General features: G+C 55.0%; 1 protein-coding gene across 2 annotated transcripts in view; it reads right to left on the bottom strand.

The window, feature by feature from the left end:
- Nucleotides 1–13,720, bottom strand: part of TNRC6C (trinucleotide repeat containing adaptor 6C) — a 99,097-nt gene that overhangs the window by 27,456 nt on the left and 57,921 nt on the right. For both annotated transcript variants that reach the window (XM_056115749.1, XM_056115750.1), the window contains exon 5: nucleotides 7,321–9,888. In XM_056115749.1, the coding sequence (XP_055971724.1) occupies nucleotides 7,321–9,888 (2,568 nt within the window). The remainder of the gene's footprint in view (nucleotides 1–7,320; nucleotides 9,889–13,720) is intronic.

Below are 13,720 nucleotides of genomic sequence, written 5' to 3'. Positions count from 1 at the left end.
GGCACCGGGGGTGGGGGGGTGGGGGGGGTGAGAGAGAAACGTCCAAGGTCATTCTCTGAGAGTCCAGGACAGCTGGGTGAGAAGATAACCGTGTCACTTCATCACATCTGTTTTGCTTTAAAGTTGCCATTTTCCCCACCTAGGACAAGCCGAAATTTACTCTGCACTAATGCTGACTGAGTTCACAGTACTTACAATTAGTAAGGTTTAAAAGAACAGATTGAAACCTGTACTTAAGCAGTAGCATTTTTGGGACTGGAGCGACAGCACAGCGGGTAGGGTGTTTGCCTTGCACGTGGCCGAGCCGGGTTCAATTCCCAGCATCCTATATGGTCTCCTGAGCACTGCCAGGAGTAACTCCTGAGTGCAGAGCCAGGAGTAACCCGTGTATTGCCGTGTGTAACCCAAAAAGCAAAAAAAAAAAAAAAGTAGCATTTTTGCTTCTGGGATATTTTTGCTTTTGTAGTGATCAAAAAGTCATCTCAGGCTACCTCCAACTCGCAAGGAAATGCGGGAAAAACCCTTCTTCCTTATCTCTGACCATCAGAAACAAAGACGGGCAGAGAAATGAAAGGCGGGCAGGGGTGGCAGGCATGTAGGGCAGGAGGTGGCGGCAGCTGCACAGGCCGTGGGCAGCCTCCCGGGCAGTGTCCTGACTGCAATCAGAATGTTCCAGCATTCCTACCAACAGGAACACCAAGGGGGGGCACAGGGGCCCACCACTCTTTACACTTACTTCAGTGAGGAAAACATTTCAAGCTGAAGAGATGGACCAGGAGGCAGGTAAGGCCTTGCCTTGCATGCCGGTTCGCACCTCCGGTGCTGCATATGGTACCCGGGGAGTGACCCCGAGCACAGAGCCAGGAGTGAGCTCTGAGCACCAGCCAGTGTGGCTCTAAAAACCTAAGCAACTTAAGATTCTTGGACAAAAAATTCACTTCTCAAAATCCTGCTCCAGAGATCTGCACAAATGTAGTGGGAGCTTTCTCCTTATTTCCCTTCCATTTACCCTCTGAAAATGCAAACCGTTGGCCACAAAGTTTAAAATCCTTGGCCTCAACATCTCATTTAAGAAATATTCTGATTTTGAGGGCCTGAGCGATAGCACAGTGGGGAGGGCATTTTTCCTTGCACGTGGCTGACCTGGGTTTGATCCCTGGCATCCCATATGGTTCCCTGCGTACCGCCAGGAGTGATTCCTGAGTACAAAGCCAGGAGGAACCCCTGAGCATCACCGGGTGTGGCCCCAAAACAAAAACAAATAGAAATATTTTAATTTTTGACTAAAACATCAGGAAATCTGCTCCCGTGATGTTCTTCATTCTAATAAAATGCAATAATACTGATGAATGAGAAAAGGACATAGAAACTAACAACCATTCCGAATTTTAAGTTCTGCGCTGAGTAATATGTTATGTAAATTACTGCCAATAATTTGCGGGACCCGGGCCGTAGATCTCCAAGCCTGCTCGGATTGGGACTGGGGCCTCCTCCTCTACCCAGATCCCCCATCTTCCAGTATGTAAGCGTTACACCCACCAACTGCCCCCCGTGCCATGTAATCCCACCAACGGCCAAGACCCAGAGACTATAAAACCCAGCTCCCGGAAGAGAACAGTGCAGAGTCTCCTGCCTCTGCGCCTGGCTGTCCTCACTGGGGCCCCTTGGAGGAGGGTGGGTTGAGTTTCCCTCCCCACCCCGAGCAGAGCCCCGGCATCTGAAGACCTCCGGTTCCAGCCATAGCCATGCTAAAAACCACTCTCCACACGTTCGGACAAGCCGCACGCATGAAGGAATCGGCAGAGGAACCCAGGTGTGCAGGACCCGGGGCATAGAGGATTGGGACTGGGGCTTCCTCCACCCAGATCCCCCATCTTCCAGTATGTAGGCGTTACACCCACCAACTCCCCCCCCCCCCCCCCCCCGTGCCATGTAATCCCATCAACGGCCAAGACCCAGAGACTATAAAACCCTGCTCCTGGAAGAGACATCTTATTATCTAGTTCTTACTCTGGAGAACCTGGCAGGCTTCCAAAAGTATCCTGCCCACACGGCAGAGTCTGGCAAACTCCCGGTGGCGTATTCAATATGCCAAAACCCAGTAACAATGATGGGTGTCATTCTCCTGACCTTGAAAGAGCCTCGAATGTGGCACTTTGTAAAATCTCAGGGCTAGGACGAAGGAGATATTACTGGCGCCTGCTCGAGGCAATTGATGAACAACAGGATGACAGTGATACAATGATACTGCCAATAACAGCGTAGTAGCAAACCAGCAAACCACTGAAAATACTGAAATTACACAGAAATACTGTATATTTGAACACCTTTACAAATAGAGGGGACAAAATTAAATCAGGAAAATGGAACTGATAAAAATCACGGATGTATTGGGACAAAAATAATTTCAGTGTGACTAAAGACTCTGAGGCCCCAAGTTTCCGTTTCAGGTGCTGAAGCGACAAGTCCTCCAGGTTTGCGACCCTTCAACTTTCAACTCTTCGGAAGACAACACTAGCAGAAATGACTGAAGTCCAAGCTTTTAAGACCACGGTAATAACATTTAATTGATTTTTCCAAGTTTCTGGGCCACACCTGGCGCTCTATAGGGGCTACTCCCACTGCTGCTTCCTAGGCACTGAGTGGCAGATTCACGGAGTCGGGTGAGGGTGACAGGTAGGGCCCTGGGCTGAACAGCAGCCCCTACTTGGGGGAGGGGCAGGGGGTGGCTGCCTGGGCATGAGGGCAGAGACCCTTACTGCAGCATGCATCTTCAGACAGATGTCACGCTTCGGGTGTGGGGTCACCCGTTTACCCTGGGACTTGCACTGAGCATGGGCACTGAGCCCCTTTTAGGCATTTCCAAGTCCCAGTTTCTCCTCCATCTTCAGCGCCTCAAACCCAGGCCTAAGGAAAGCCCCAGTTTCACCAAAAGGCTGGCTGGCTGGGGCATCTCTACTTTTGCAACTACGCGCGGGGCTTAAAATAGCGCAGGGGAGGTCAGGGAGATCTATTTCTGCCACCTCGTGGGAACAAAGGCGCTCCAGGGGTTTGCTGACTCACTCCCTCCGCAGGTGACCACTGTCCGCTCAGCTGGACCGCAGGACAGGCTTCCCAGACTCACTTTCTTCCAAGTCGGAGTTTAGCCCGTGGCGATCTGCCCCTCCCAGGGCCTCTGCCTCTCCATAGGCGCTAAGTTATGGGGCAAACAGATACCCCGTCAGGTCCCCACGTGCAGAAAAAGCCATTAGCCCTTTCCCCGCCTGCTCCTGTTAGCCTCATGTCCAGGGCCACGCTGGCCTCCCCCAGCTGGGGCACACTCTGCTTTCTGGATGGCCACAGGAAAGTCACTGGGCCAGCAGGGATGGGATCTGGGCCAGCCTCAGCATCAGACTCCAAACCAACTGCGCTGTCTACCCTTGTCCCCAAACCCTCCCAATGATCCAAAGTTCCGGTGAAAGCAATGAGTTCAGAGACAAAAGGAGCCCTCGGTGTCGCTGTGAAGGCGCCATCACCTGCCCCAGTCCTGGGGAATGGGCCCAAGGGCTCATGGGGGTGGGGTGGGGGGCCACATACATGCACTCTACACCGACACAGCCCTGGCCCCTCTGAATAAGAGTTTCTAAGTGGACTGCATGGTCAGGCAAACCCCCTTCTGGCACCTCTCCTAGGGTAAGCGTCCCTGGGGGCTGCACTGGGCCAGCTCAGACAGTTGGACACTTGGGTTAAGCCTGCAGTGTCCAGCCCAGGGAGCTGATCAGCCCAACCAAAGATGGACATGGGGCATTTTCGAAGTTATTTCTGGGTCCCTTCACCAGAAAGGTCTGGATCATACCCAAATAATCCAGTTTATAAGCCTTGCAGCATTTCTCAAAGACTCTCCTCAGCCTCGTGGGAAAGTCATCTCTGCCTCACAAGAACAGGGTAAAAACGAGCCTCTGCAACATTTACCTGGAAAACTGAAGGCACACACACACAAAAAAACCCCCCCAAAACGTCATTTTGTAAGACAGAGCAACACAGCTGGGGGACAACAACGCACCGGTCAAAACTGATGGTGCAAGTTGGCAGAACTGGCACCGGGCAGGGGCAAAGTTGCAGAACACGTGCAAAATACCAAATGGATAAACATTGCAACGTGGCAGCCACTTGGTGCGTGACAGTGCTGTGGGGGGGACTTGCTCCTTCCATGGGCAGTGCTCTGAGCACTGACGCACGCCCGAGTGACCAAGCCTGCTCACACCACAGTCCTCTGCTGGGGGTCCCAAGCTGGTGCTCCCGATGACCAACGGTCAGGATCACAGGACACCCATGCCTTGTCACTGCCAGGCAGGAAACAGAAGGGAGGATGCTGAGGTGACACTTCAGGCCACCCCTGACAGTGACCAGGCCTGTTCTCACCGAGATGGATGCCGGCTCTCCACTGGGCCCTGGACACCTGGGGAAGGAAGGGCGGAAAGCCCGGGAGAGGCAGGGACTCGAGTACAGGGAACAGAAGCCAAACTGTCCCTGTGAGTTCTGCCCCGGGGCCGCCTGCCTGGGAAGAGCTTGTGAGCTCTGGACCCGTCCACTCACGGTCAAGTCCACGCTGTGACCCAGCAGGGGCACAGGAGGACAGGAAGGCCTGGATCATGCTTTCCTTCTTTTGCATTTAGGAAAACAATGCAAGTTGTTAAAAAATACCACACCAGGCTAATTTTCACGCCAGAGAATGATTTTGACCCCAGCAAGAATGAATGTCTCGGGCAAAGCTCACATTCCAGGTCCACTAAGTCAGCCAGGGCCATGACCCTGTCATCAGTGTGAGAACACACTTCCCGGGAAGCAGCAGAGGCAGCCAAAGAAACGGACCAGCCGCAGCGGCCAAGTGAGCCTGAGGCCACAGGCACGGAGAAGGGGCCGCGACAGGACAGTGGGGAGGCGTTTGCCTTGCACGTGGCCAACCCAGGTTCGATCCCTGAGCACAGAGCCATGAATCAGTCCTGAGAGCACTGCCGGGCATGACCTAAAAATCGAATTCAACATTCCCCACGCCCTTAGAAAGAGGCTGTGAGGGTCCCCAGGGCCCGCTCCCCTAGACCGTGCACATTCCCAGGGTACAGCCCTTCATTTCTGGCAGTCCCCTCTCACCCTTTGACCTCCCCATTCCTTCAAGCACTTGGGAAGATCTCAGCGCCCAGAAACGTCAGTGCTGTAAAGGCAGGACTCACAGGTTCCCTCACCCCCACGGACCTGCCTGTTGTAACCCAACAAGCGCACGAGTTGGCTGGACCCTGGGCTAGCTGAGCTGAGGGTCTGTGGCGATACCACGGGGCTCTGAGGGTGGGCAGTGATCGGGGCAGGGCAGGTGGCCACGAAGCCAGGCTGGTCCAGCAGCTTCGTTCCAGCCGGGCCCTCCAGGCCTACCCCAGGCTGGGCAATCTGTCCACTGCTTCCAGCAGCCCTCTGGGGCTAGGGCAGACGCCGCCCACCTGATCTTGCCTACTCCCTCCATTTTCAGAAAATGAAATCACCCTGTCTGCCCAGCCCCCTGCCTGAAATCTACCAAACAGAAACGCCTTCCAGTTGCACCTGCGGTGACAGCCAGCCCGGCTGAGGCTGCCCCCTGCCATCTTCTTGGCTCCAGGACACCCTCCTCTCCTGCCTGCTTTCCCGGAACCACTCCCAACGCGACTCCTGTCTCCTGAGTTCTCCTCCAGCCGGCCCTGGCCACCAGGCCTGTGCGGCCACCCTGGCTTCTTCACGCAGTCCCCACAATCTCGCCCTGCTTTGCGAGGGGCCCGTGCACATGGCAGCACCAGGCCTGACTCTGGAGCGCCAGGACCAAGGCTCTGAGCGGAGTGTCAGGGCAGACACGAATTGTGGGGCACCGTCTATGGGGGGGCTGGAGGCAATGAACCCCCTAGCAAGGAACCTTCTGGCACCAGGCATCGGCGGTGGGGGGGGAAGATCCCTAGGGCCTCGTTGCTTAAACGGTGACTCACAATCCCTCCAGGGTCACATTACTACAAATAACTTTCTGACTTGTCAGCTGGTGTGTGACGGAGTTTACGGCCCTGCTATGGAACCGTCTCAGTGACAAACCCAGATTCCCTCACAGGTAGTGGGTAGATTTGAAATCTGTCCTATCTGCCAGACAGCTGAGTGGGTGACAGAGGAAGATGCTACCCTTGGTTTTGTATTTGTGACAGGTTCTGGTAATGCAGGCACTACACATGGTGCCCAGGGAAGTCCCAGAGCCCGGGAAGGCCACTAAACACCCCCCCCCCCAAAAAAAACAACAACAACCCCCCCCCTGGGTTGACATCTAGAAGGAATACCTAACTTTCTGACTACAGTATCAGTTCAAAATGGTTTCAAAAGATGAATCCATGTTTATCAGAGGCAAATGCAAATGTAGTCCCGAATGAGAGAAGGCTTTACAGCAGTAACCTAACAGACAGACTTTGCATTTTAATTCGTTTGAGGATCAAATGGGTTTCTTCGTGGCTCAAAAAAGCCAAGGCTAACTAAAACTCAGGATGCTGTGTCGGTGCATGTTTTCAGGGAAAAGGAAGAAGGCGAGGACCCCACTAACCCTGAGGCAGCTGTGCTCAGAGCAGTGACCTTGGCTGCGGTGTGACTTAAGAGGCAGAGCACGGCAACACAAAGGATTCTCTTTTTATTCAGTGGTGCATAAGGCTTACTCCTGGCTCTGTGAGCGAGTCACTCCTGAAGGTGCGGGATCAAACTAGGGCCACTGCAAGCAAGGCAAAAAGCCTCTGTACTATCTCTCTGCTCTCAATAAGAAGGACTGAAGCCATATTATGAGAAAAAGCTGCAAGAAGCTGGACTATTCCTGGAAAAGGGGTCGCCGGGCCATAACCGCAAGCAACTGTTCAAAATCCTACCACAGAAGAAGTGAAACTGGGCCTCTCCTGTACCCTCCCAAGGGTGAAAGCCCTGTGCAGAGGTGTCTCGGTAACAGGGGTGCTGCCTGAAGCGCAGCTACCTGGGAGACCTGCACCCTCCCACAGGCCATCGGTAACGCGAGGCTGCCCTGAGCAGGAGCCTGGCAGACTGCTACCGCCAAGCAGAAACTCAACACTTGCTTTAACCTAACCAGGGTTTCTTCCCACTGAAACACTGACAGAATATGCTGCTACTGGCCAACAAGCCACAGCTGTCCCTATGTAACCCTTCCCGACCCCCCTCCTACCAGAAGCCCTTGGGTGACACTGAGACCAGTCCCACAGCGAGGGCCAGGGAGCCAGGCCCACGGTGCGCATGTGCAGAAAGTGTAAGGCTGGCCCTGGGGAATCATGCACATCTCTCTCCTACCTGGGCCGAGCAGTGGCGACCGAGCCAGCTGGGTGCTGGCCGGGTGTGCTGGCGGTGCCTCGCCTGCGTTCGTGCTGTTACTGGTGGTGGCGGTGGTGTTGGCGGTGGTACTGCTCTGGAGGCCGGGGTTGTTCCTGTCCCACATGTTCACACTTTTATTGTTGTAGTGGCTCGGGTCACCCCAAGCTGAGGTACCATCATCGATTTCCATTTTGCGTCGGATGGACGGTGGCGAAGGCTCCTCCCAGCCCGTGGCCTCCCTGGTGTCCTTCGATTTGACCCAGCCCGGTCCTGTCTGTTTCACAGAGGCGGCCCCTCCCCAGTTGCTCACGCTGCTGTCCGGGCCCTTGCTGGCCCAGCCCTGCTGGGGCCCGGCCTTCAGAGACTCCCCCCAGTTTGGACCTGGATTCACCTTGGCGTTTGCACCACTGCCCCAGCCGCCAGGCCCGGCCCCTGCAGTCTCTGTCCACCCAGCCCCGGAGCGGCCGTCAGCATCCCACCCGGAGCTGGCTTTCTTCCCCTCCCCCAAGTGTCCGAGGACAGAGGCTGACTCTGCCCAGTCTCCCCCGGTTGCGCTCCAGGCCGGGCTTGACTTGGGCCCGTCCCCCCAGTTCTGAGATTTGGGTTTTGGAGGCTCCCCCCAGGCGGGCGGCTTGTCCTCCTGGCTCGCGGCCCCCGGCCAGGCGTGGCCCCCCTTGGCAGCAGCAGCATTGACAGCAGTAGAGCCCACCGAGTCCCCCCACGCCCCGGGGCCGCTTGGGGCCTTGTTGCTGCCGTCTCCCCAGCCCGTGGGGGCTGGCCCGGCGGCCGGCGGGGCGCTGGCCCACCCCGATACTGAAGAGGTATTTGGACTGTCCCCGAGGGACCCACTGTTCTTCCCGCCCGCGCCGGACGGCTGAGGGGCACACGCCCAGGCCTCGGTGCCGTTGTCGTTCTTCCTCTCGGCCCGGGGGGACTCTTCGAACTCCCAGGCAGTGTTCTGCTGTACTGGGACCTGCCCCCAGCCCGTGTTGGAAAGCACGCGCGGGTCGAGGTCGTTCCTGGGCAGCTGGATGTGCCCTGGGTCCAGGATCCCTTTCTCCCGCCTGCGGCCCTCCACGGCCTCCCGCCCGGCGCCCCCTTCGCCGAGCCCCCCGGAACCTTCGCTGCTGCCTTCGCTGGCGGTGGCGCCGGAGGACGCGGCTTTGGCCCAGGAGCTTGTGTGCTCACCGCCCAGCGGCACGCCGGGGCTCTGGCCGTTCCCGCTAGGCCCGTCCCACCCTGTCGCTCCTTTCCCATTGATGTCACTAGTGGAATGCTGGTTTGGGGGCTTCCCCCACTCCCCGTTCACACCGTTCGAGGGGCTCCGGCTGGGGTGGCCCCAGGCTCCTGAATGGATGTTCCCGACGCTACTGCCCCCACCGCTGCCCCTGCCCCACGGGAGCACGCCGGGGGCAGTGGGAGGCCCCGAGTCCCAGGCACCCCCGCCACTCCCTTCCTTCTGCACAGCACTGCTGGATCCGTTTTGTTTAGCACTTAATGCTGAGTTCACAGTGTCTCCACTCCCCTGACTGAACCCAGAGCTGCTGCTTCCGGTGGCGGGGTTCCCCGGGGACAGCCCCCACACCGAACTGCCCATTCCTTCCCCGCTGCCCCCGCCCACTTGAGAAACGGATGCTCCGTTAGCACCAGGAAGGCCTTGCAGGTGGGGCGGGATGATGGCCCCCATGCCAACAGCCATGCCCCAGTCTGGCAGTCCGTTGGTCTGCATTGCACTGAGAGGGTTTGGGGACGAGTTCACGGGGTTAGTGTTGTTTGGTCCGTCAGTGTTAAGGTTCTGAGGTTGGACGCTGAAGGACACATTCTGAGACGTGGACGGTGCCTGCGGCTCCGTGCTCTCTGGCGGCAGCAGGTTCCCCCAGGCACCGGCCGTGCCTGCTGGGCTCCCGTTCTGGCCGCCCATGCTCTGGCCTATGGCACTGACTGGACTGCAAATACTGGAAGGGTTGCCCGTCGCCACAGTTCCTTCGTGTCCGAGCACGGGCCAGGCAGCTGGGTTGGCATTTGGGTTAAGGTTGAGACTGATGCCAGCGTTGGCGTTGGCAGCCCCCCAGCAGCTCTGGCTTCTCCCTTCCCCCATCACGTTGTCCATCTTGCCATCCCCCCCGCCCAGGGGGCAGTGGGCGAGGCCTGCGCTGGAGCCCGCGACTACGCCCCAAACTCGGGCCGCGCTCCCGCCCCCGCCCGCTCCCCCCGTCCCAAGGGCACTCTGATTAGAAGGGCTTTGGACGAGTGCGCCATTGGTGCCATTATTGCCGTTCGTCTTCTTGGCGTGTCCAGTGAAGGTGCCCTGGGCACTCCCTGTCGCCATGCTCCTGCTCTCGGAGCCACAGCTGGAGACAGAGTCAGTGTCTGCGGCACATTCCGAGGCCGCTTCTGGCTCAGGCCCCGGGGTGGAAGGCCACGCCTCCTTTTCCGTCCTGTCCCTGGTCACTTCACCCCAGCCACAGCTGGCTTCGTTTCGGTAAGCGGGCTGCTGGCCCCAGGGGGAATTTTCATAGTGATCTGCCAATCCACTGTGACTGAGATCTGAAAAAGAGGAAAGAAAGAATGAATCACCTGGTCGGGAGGCCCAGAGGACGCTCTCTACCGCGGCTTTTCGATTATGAACACCACACGAGAAAGGGACTTGAGGGAACAGGCATTCGTCTTCTCGATGGGTCCTGCTGAAAGCAAGAGTCAATGTTTCGGAAATGACATGGATTCTTATTACTGCACACAAGATGATTTCCCCCGAGGAGAGACACCAGGCACATTCGCCTCTAGAAGCGTCTACCGTAGGGAAAGACAATGATCAGGATCATCCTATTGTTCGTCGATTGCCTCGAGCAGGCACCAGTAACGTCTCCTTCTCCTTCGTCCTAGCCCTGAGATTATAAAAAGTGCCACATTCAAGGCTCTTTCAGGGTTAGGAGAAACAAACCCATCATTGTAAGATGTTGGACTCAATGCTCTAGAACTAGGCGGATGCACAACATCGACACTCAGGCTCAATGACGCTAAATGACATCAAGTTCACACTTGGAGTTTCCCATTGGGGGGGAGCGGGGTTTGGGCCACACCTGATGGTGCTCAAGGCTTATTCCTGCCTCTGTGCTCAGAAGTCACTCCTGGCGAGGCTGCATGGGGAGCTGGGGCCCAAAGCCGGGTTGAGTAGGTAGAAGACCAGCACCCTAACCACTGTACTCTCTCCAGTCCCAAACAGGGCCTTGAATATGATTTAGTTGCCACCGATATCCCGGGAGCGGCAGCTCAACACAGGCCACACAGTGAGGAAGTTCCAGATCCGAGTTCCCAATACGGATGCTGTGGCAGTGACAGGGGAGGACGTGGTGCATGGCCTGTGGGTCGAGTCCAGGATGTGGAAACCAGCACCACTGTGTTCAGATAAAACACCCTCAGCCATCCACCAGTATCTTCTGCGACCCAATTTATCAGCCAGTTTCTTGTTCTGTTCTGAGGAATCAGAAGAGCTGCCATCTGGCACCTGCCATCGTCCTTCAGTCCTCGTATCATCTCACTCCTGGGATTCTTTTTGGCAGGGGGAGTCACACACAGCACTCCTTGGGGCTGACTCCTGGAGGAGCTCAGGGATCGGGTGAGGTTCCAGGGATCAAACCCAGGTCGGCAGCAAGTAAGGCGAGCCCCTGCCTCCAGCCCTAAACTAGGATTCTATTTTTAAAAAACTGACGACCAAGAATTACACAACAAAGTTATTCGCGATTGCATTTCAGACGTACAGTGGTCCAACACCAGGCCCACTTCCCTCCACAGTTTCCTTCCTGACCCCAGGCTGCCTCTGTGGCAGCCCCCCACCCCCCACCCCACACCCCCTGAGCACTGTCCCAGCCTTCCTTCCCTGTCTTCCCACCTGTGGCAGCTTCCTACTGAAGGCCAGTTCTACTCTTGTCTCTACTGCTCGTGAGCACTTGTTAATGATGTTTCTTTATGTTCTAGACATGAGACTATTCTGTGTCCGTTCCTCTCCCTCTCTCTAACTTGACTCCACATGATTTTCTTCAGATCCGTCCATGCAGCAGCAGACAGAATGATTTCATCTTTTCTTACGGCTGAGTAGTATTCCACTGTGCAATGTTCCACAGATTCTTTACCCAATCAACTGGCTTGTTTCCAGATTTTGGCTATTACGAATACCGAATCCCAATGAATTTTCCTTTTCTTAATTTGCATATTTTATTATTTTGTATGAAGTTATTCATGATATTACATTCAATAACCCAATACTAATCCCACCACCACTGCACCTTCCCACTACCATTATTTCCAACTAACCGCCCCTCTAGCCTGCCTCTACAGCAGACCTTGAATAATTTATTTTATATTGCTTGTTATAAATAATTCACTAAAAATGTGTATTCTTAGAAGAAAGCGTGTGAAGATTATACCTCACCATGGAGTCACTGAGTCCTTGTATAGGAGATTACTAACACGTTGTTACAGGTTAAGCCTTGTGCGTTTATATTTTGTTAATCGAAATTAGTTGTCTTCTACTTTACCTCCCATTCAATGTGCTGCTCCTGGTTTATCAGTGATGAAAAGTTTCAGATGTCACATGCCCCAGAGACTGTGTTCCAAATTTCAAAATATTGATTGGGATGATACAACTGAATTTTTTTTTTTGGCTTTTTTGGGTCATACCCAACTATGCTCAGGGGTTACTCCTGGCTTTGTACTCAGGAATTACTTCTGGCAGTGCTGCTCGGGGGACCATATGGGATGCTGGGAATCAAAACCAGGTCGGCCATGTGCAAGACAAACGCCCTACCCGCTATGCTACCGCTCCAGCCCCCTGAAGTTAAATTTTTAACTGACTAGTAACTTTGGGTGCCCCAAACCACTCAGCCTGGCATGGGGTTGGAAGCATTTCTGCAACTTGTTTATTCTCTTTTGAGATTTATTTATGAGTCTCAGTATCATGGCTGGTTAATGGGCTTACTTGGTGTCAGAGGTGGTTCATGCGGTTCATGGGTGGGACTGCTGAGGCTCCCAGGAGTACAGGGAGATGCACGGAGGTAGTCCATCCCCAACTCCACGAAAGCCTGGAGATTTCATCATAAAACATGCACACCTGAGTTTTTCAACAGATTCATTTCTGGATGAGACTTGTCCCGAGCAGTTGAGTCCGGGCATAAGTATCGTGGCGACTGTAGAGTGTCTGAATTTTCTAGAAGATTTTATTCACTATAATTATCTTTTAAAAATAAAGTAAAAAGAGGGGTGGAGTGGCAGCACAGCAGGTAGATAGCTTGCCTTGGATGCAGCAGACCTGGATTCGATCCCTGACACCCGTATGGTCCTTCGAGCACTGCCAGGATTAAGCCTTGAGCACAGAGCCTGGAGTAAACTCTGAGCACAGCTGGGTGTGGACTAAAAATAAAAAAACTGAAAAGGAAATATAATTTGGAATTACGGATTTTAAAGGGGTTAACTCCTGGTGAAACTATAAAAAAAATGAAGACAGACAACAAAAAATCAGTATCTAAGTTATTATCAGTAAAGTTTGTTGTTTTGGGCCACACCGGTGGTGTTCAGGGGACCCTGTAGGGGGGGCGGGGATCAAACTCAGGTCACTCACATGCAGGCCTTACCTGTTGTACTAGCACTCTCTCCAGCACATCAAATAAATTTTGTGTTGACAAAAATGAGGGGCTGCTTTGCAATCTCGGACTCTACACTCTACCCTGGGGTGCTTCAGGGTGTCGGTCCTCAGACAACGCTTCCTCCCGGGGGGACCCTCCCTGCTCTGCTGTGGCCATGACCCCGGTCAGGCATGGAGGAATATCAGTCAGGAAACCACAAGGGCTTCCCTTGCTGTTGCAGCTGGACCACGCCCAGTGTTGTGCACGGTTCACTCCCGGCTCAGGAATCATTTTCTGGTGGTCTGGGGGAGATTGTATGAGGTGCTGGATCAGTGCTTTCCTTGCCATGCTATCTCTCCGGGTCTGAGAATTCCTTTCTAATCTGTACAGAAAGCTAAGTGTGACTGCAGCCTCCCCCCTCTCCCCCCGAGGCCACACTCCAGGAGGGGGCCATGCATGGGAGGATGGGGATAGGGGAGTCCACAGAGGTCCAGATTTGGGGTGGGGGTGGGACGGCAGAGCCGCCTGGGAGTACTGGAATGAGGGCAGGTCCAAGCAGAGGGGAAAACGGTTCAGATTCCGGCATCCCAAGACATCCCAGAGTATCTGCCCCCAGCCTCGCTGGGTAGGTCCCTTGTCCCGTCAACAGGGAACAGGTTTCCGACATGTACTTCCTGGCTCACACGGCCCCTTCCTTGGCCGTCCAAGTAGGCCCGGCCCACAAGGCCTGGAGAAACCCTGCTTGCCATTTCACCTACTGG

This window comes from Sorex fumeus, unplaced genomic scaffold, assembly GCF_029834395.1.
Source record: "Sorex fumeus unplaced genomic scaffold, SorFum_2.1 ptg000029l, whole genome shotgun sequence".
Classification (NCBI taxonomy): domain Eukaryota; kingdom Metazoa; phylum Chordata; class Mammalia; order Eulipotyphla; family Soricidae; genus Sorex; species Sorex fumeus.
The sequence above is the reverse complement of the archived record's forward strand: the minus strand, read 5'-3'. Positions and strand labels throughout refer to the sequence as shown.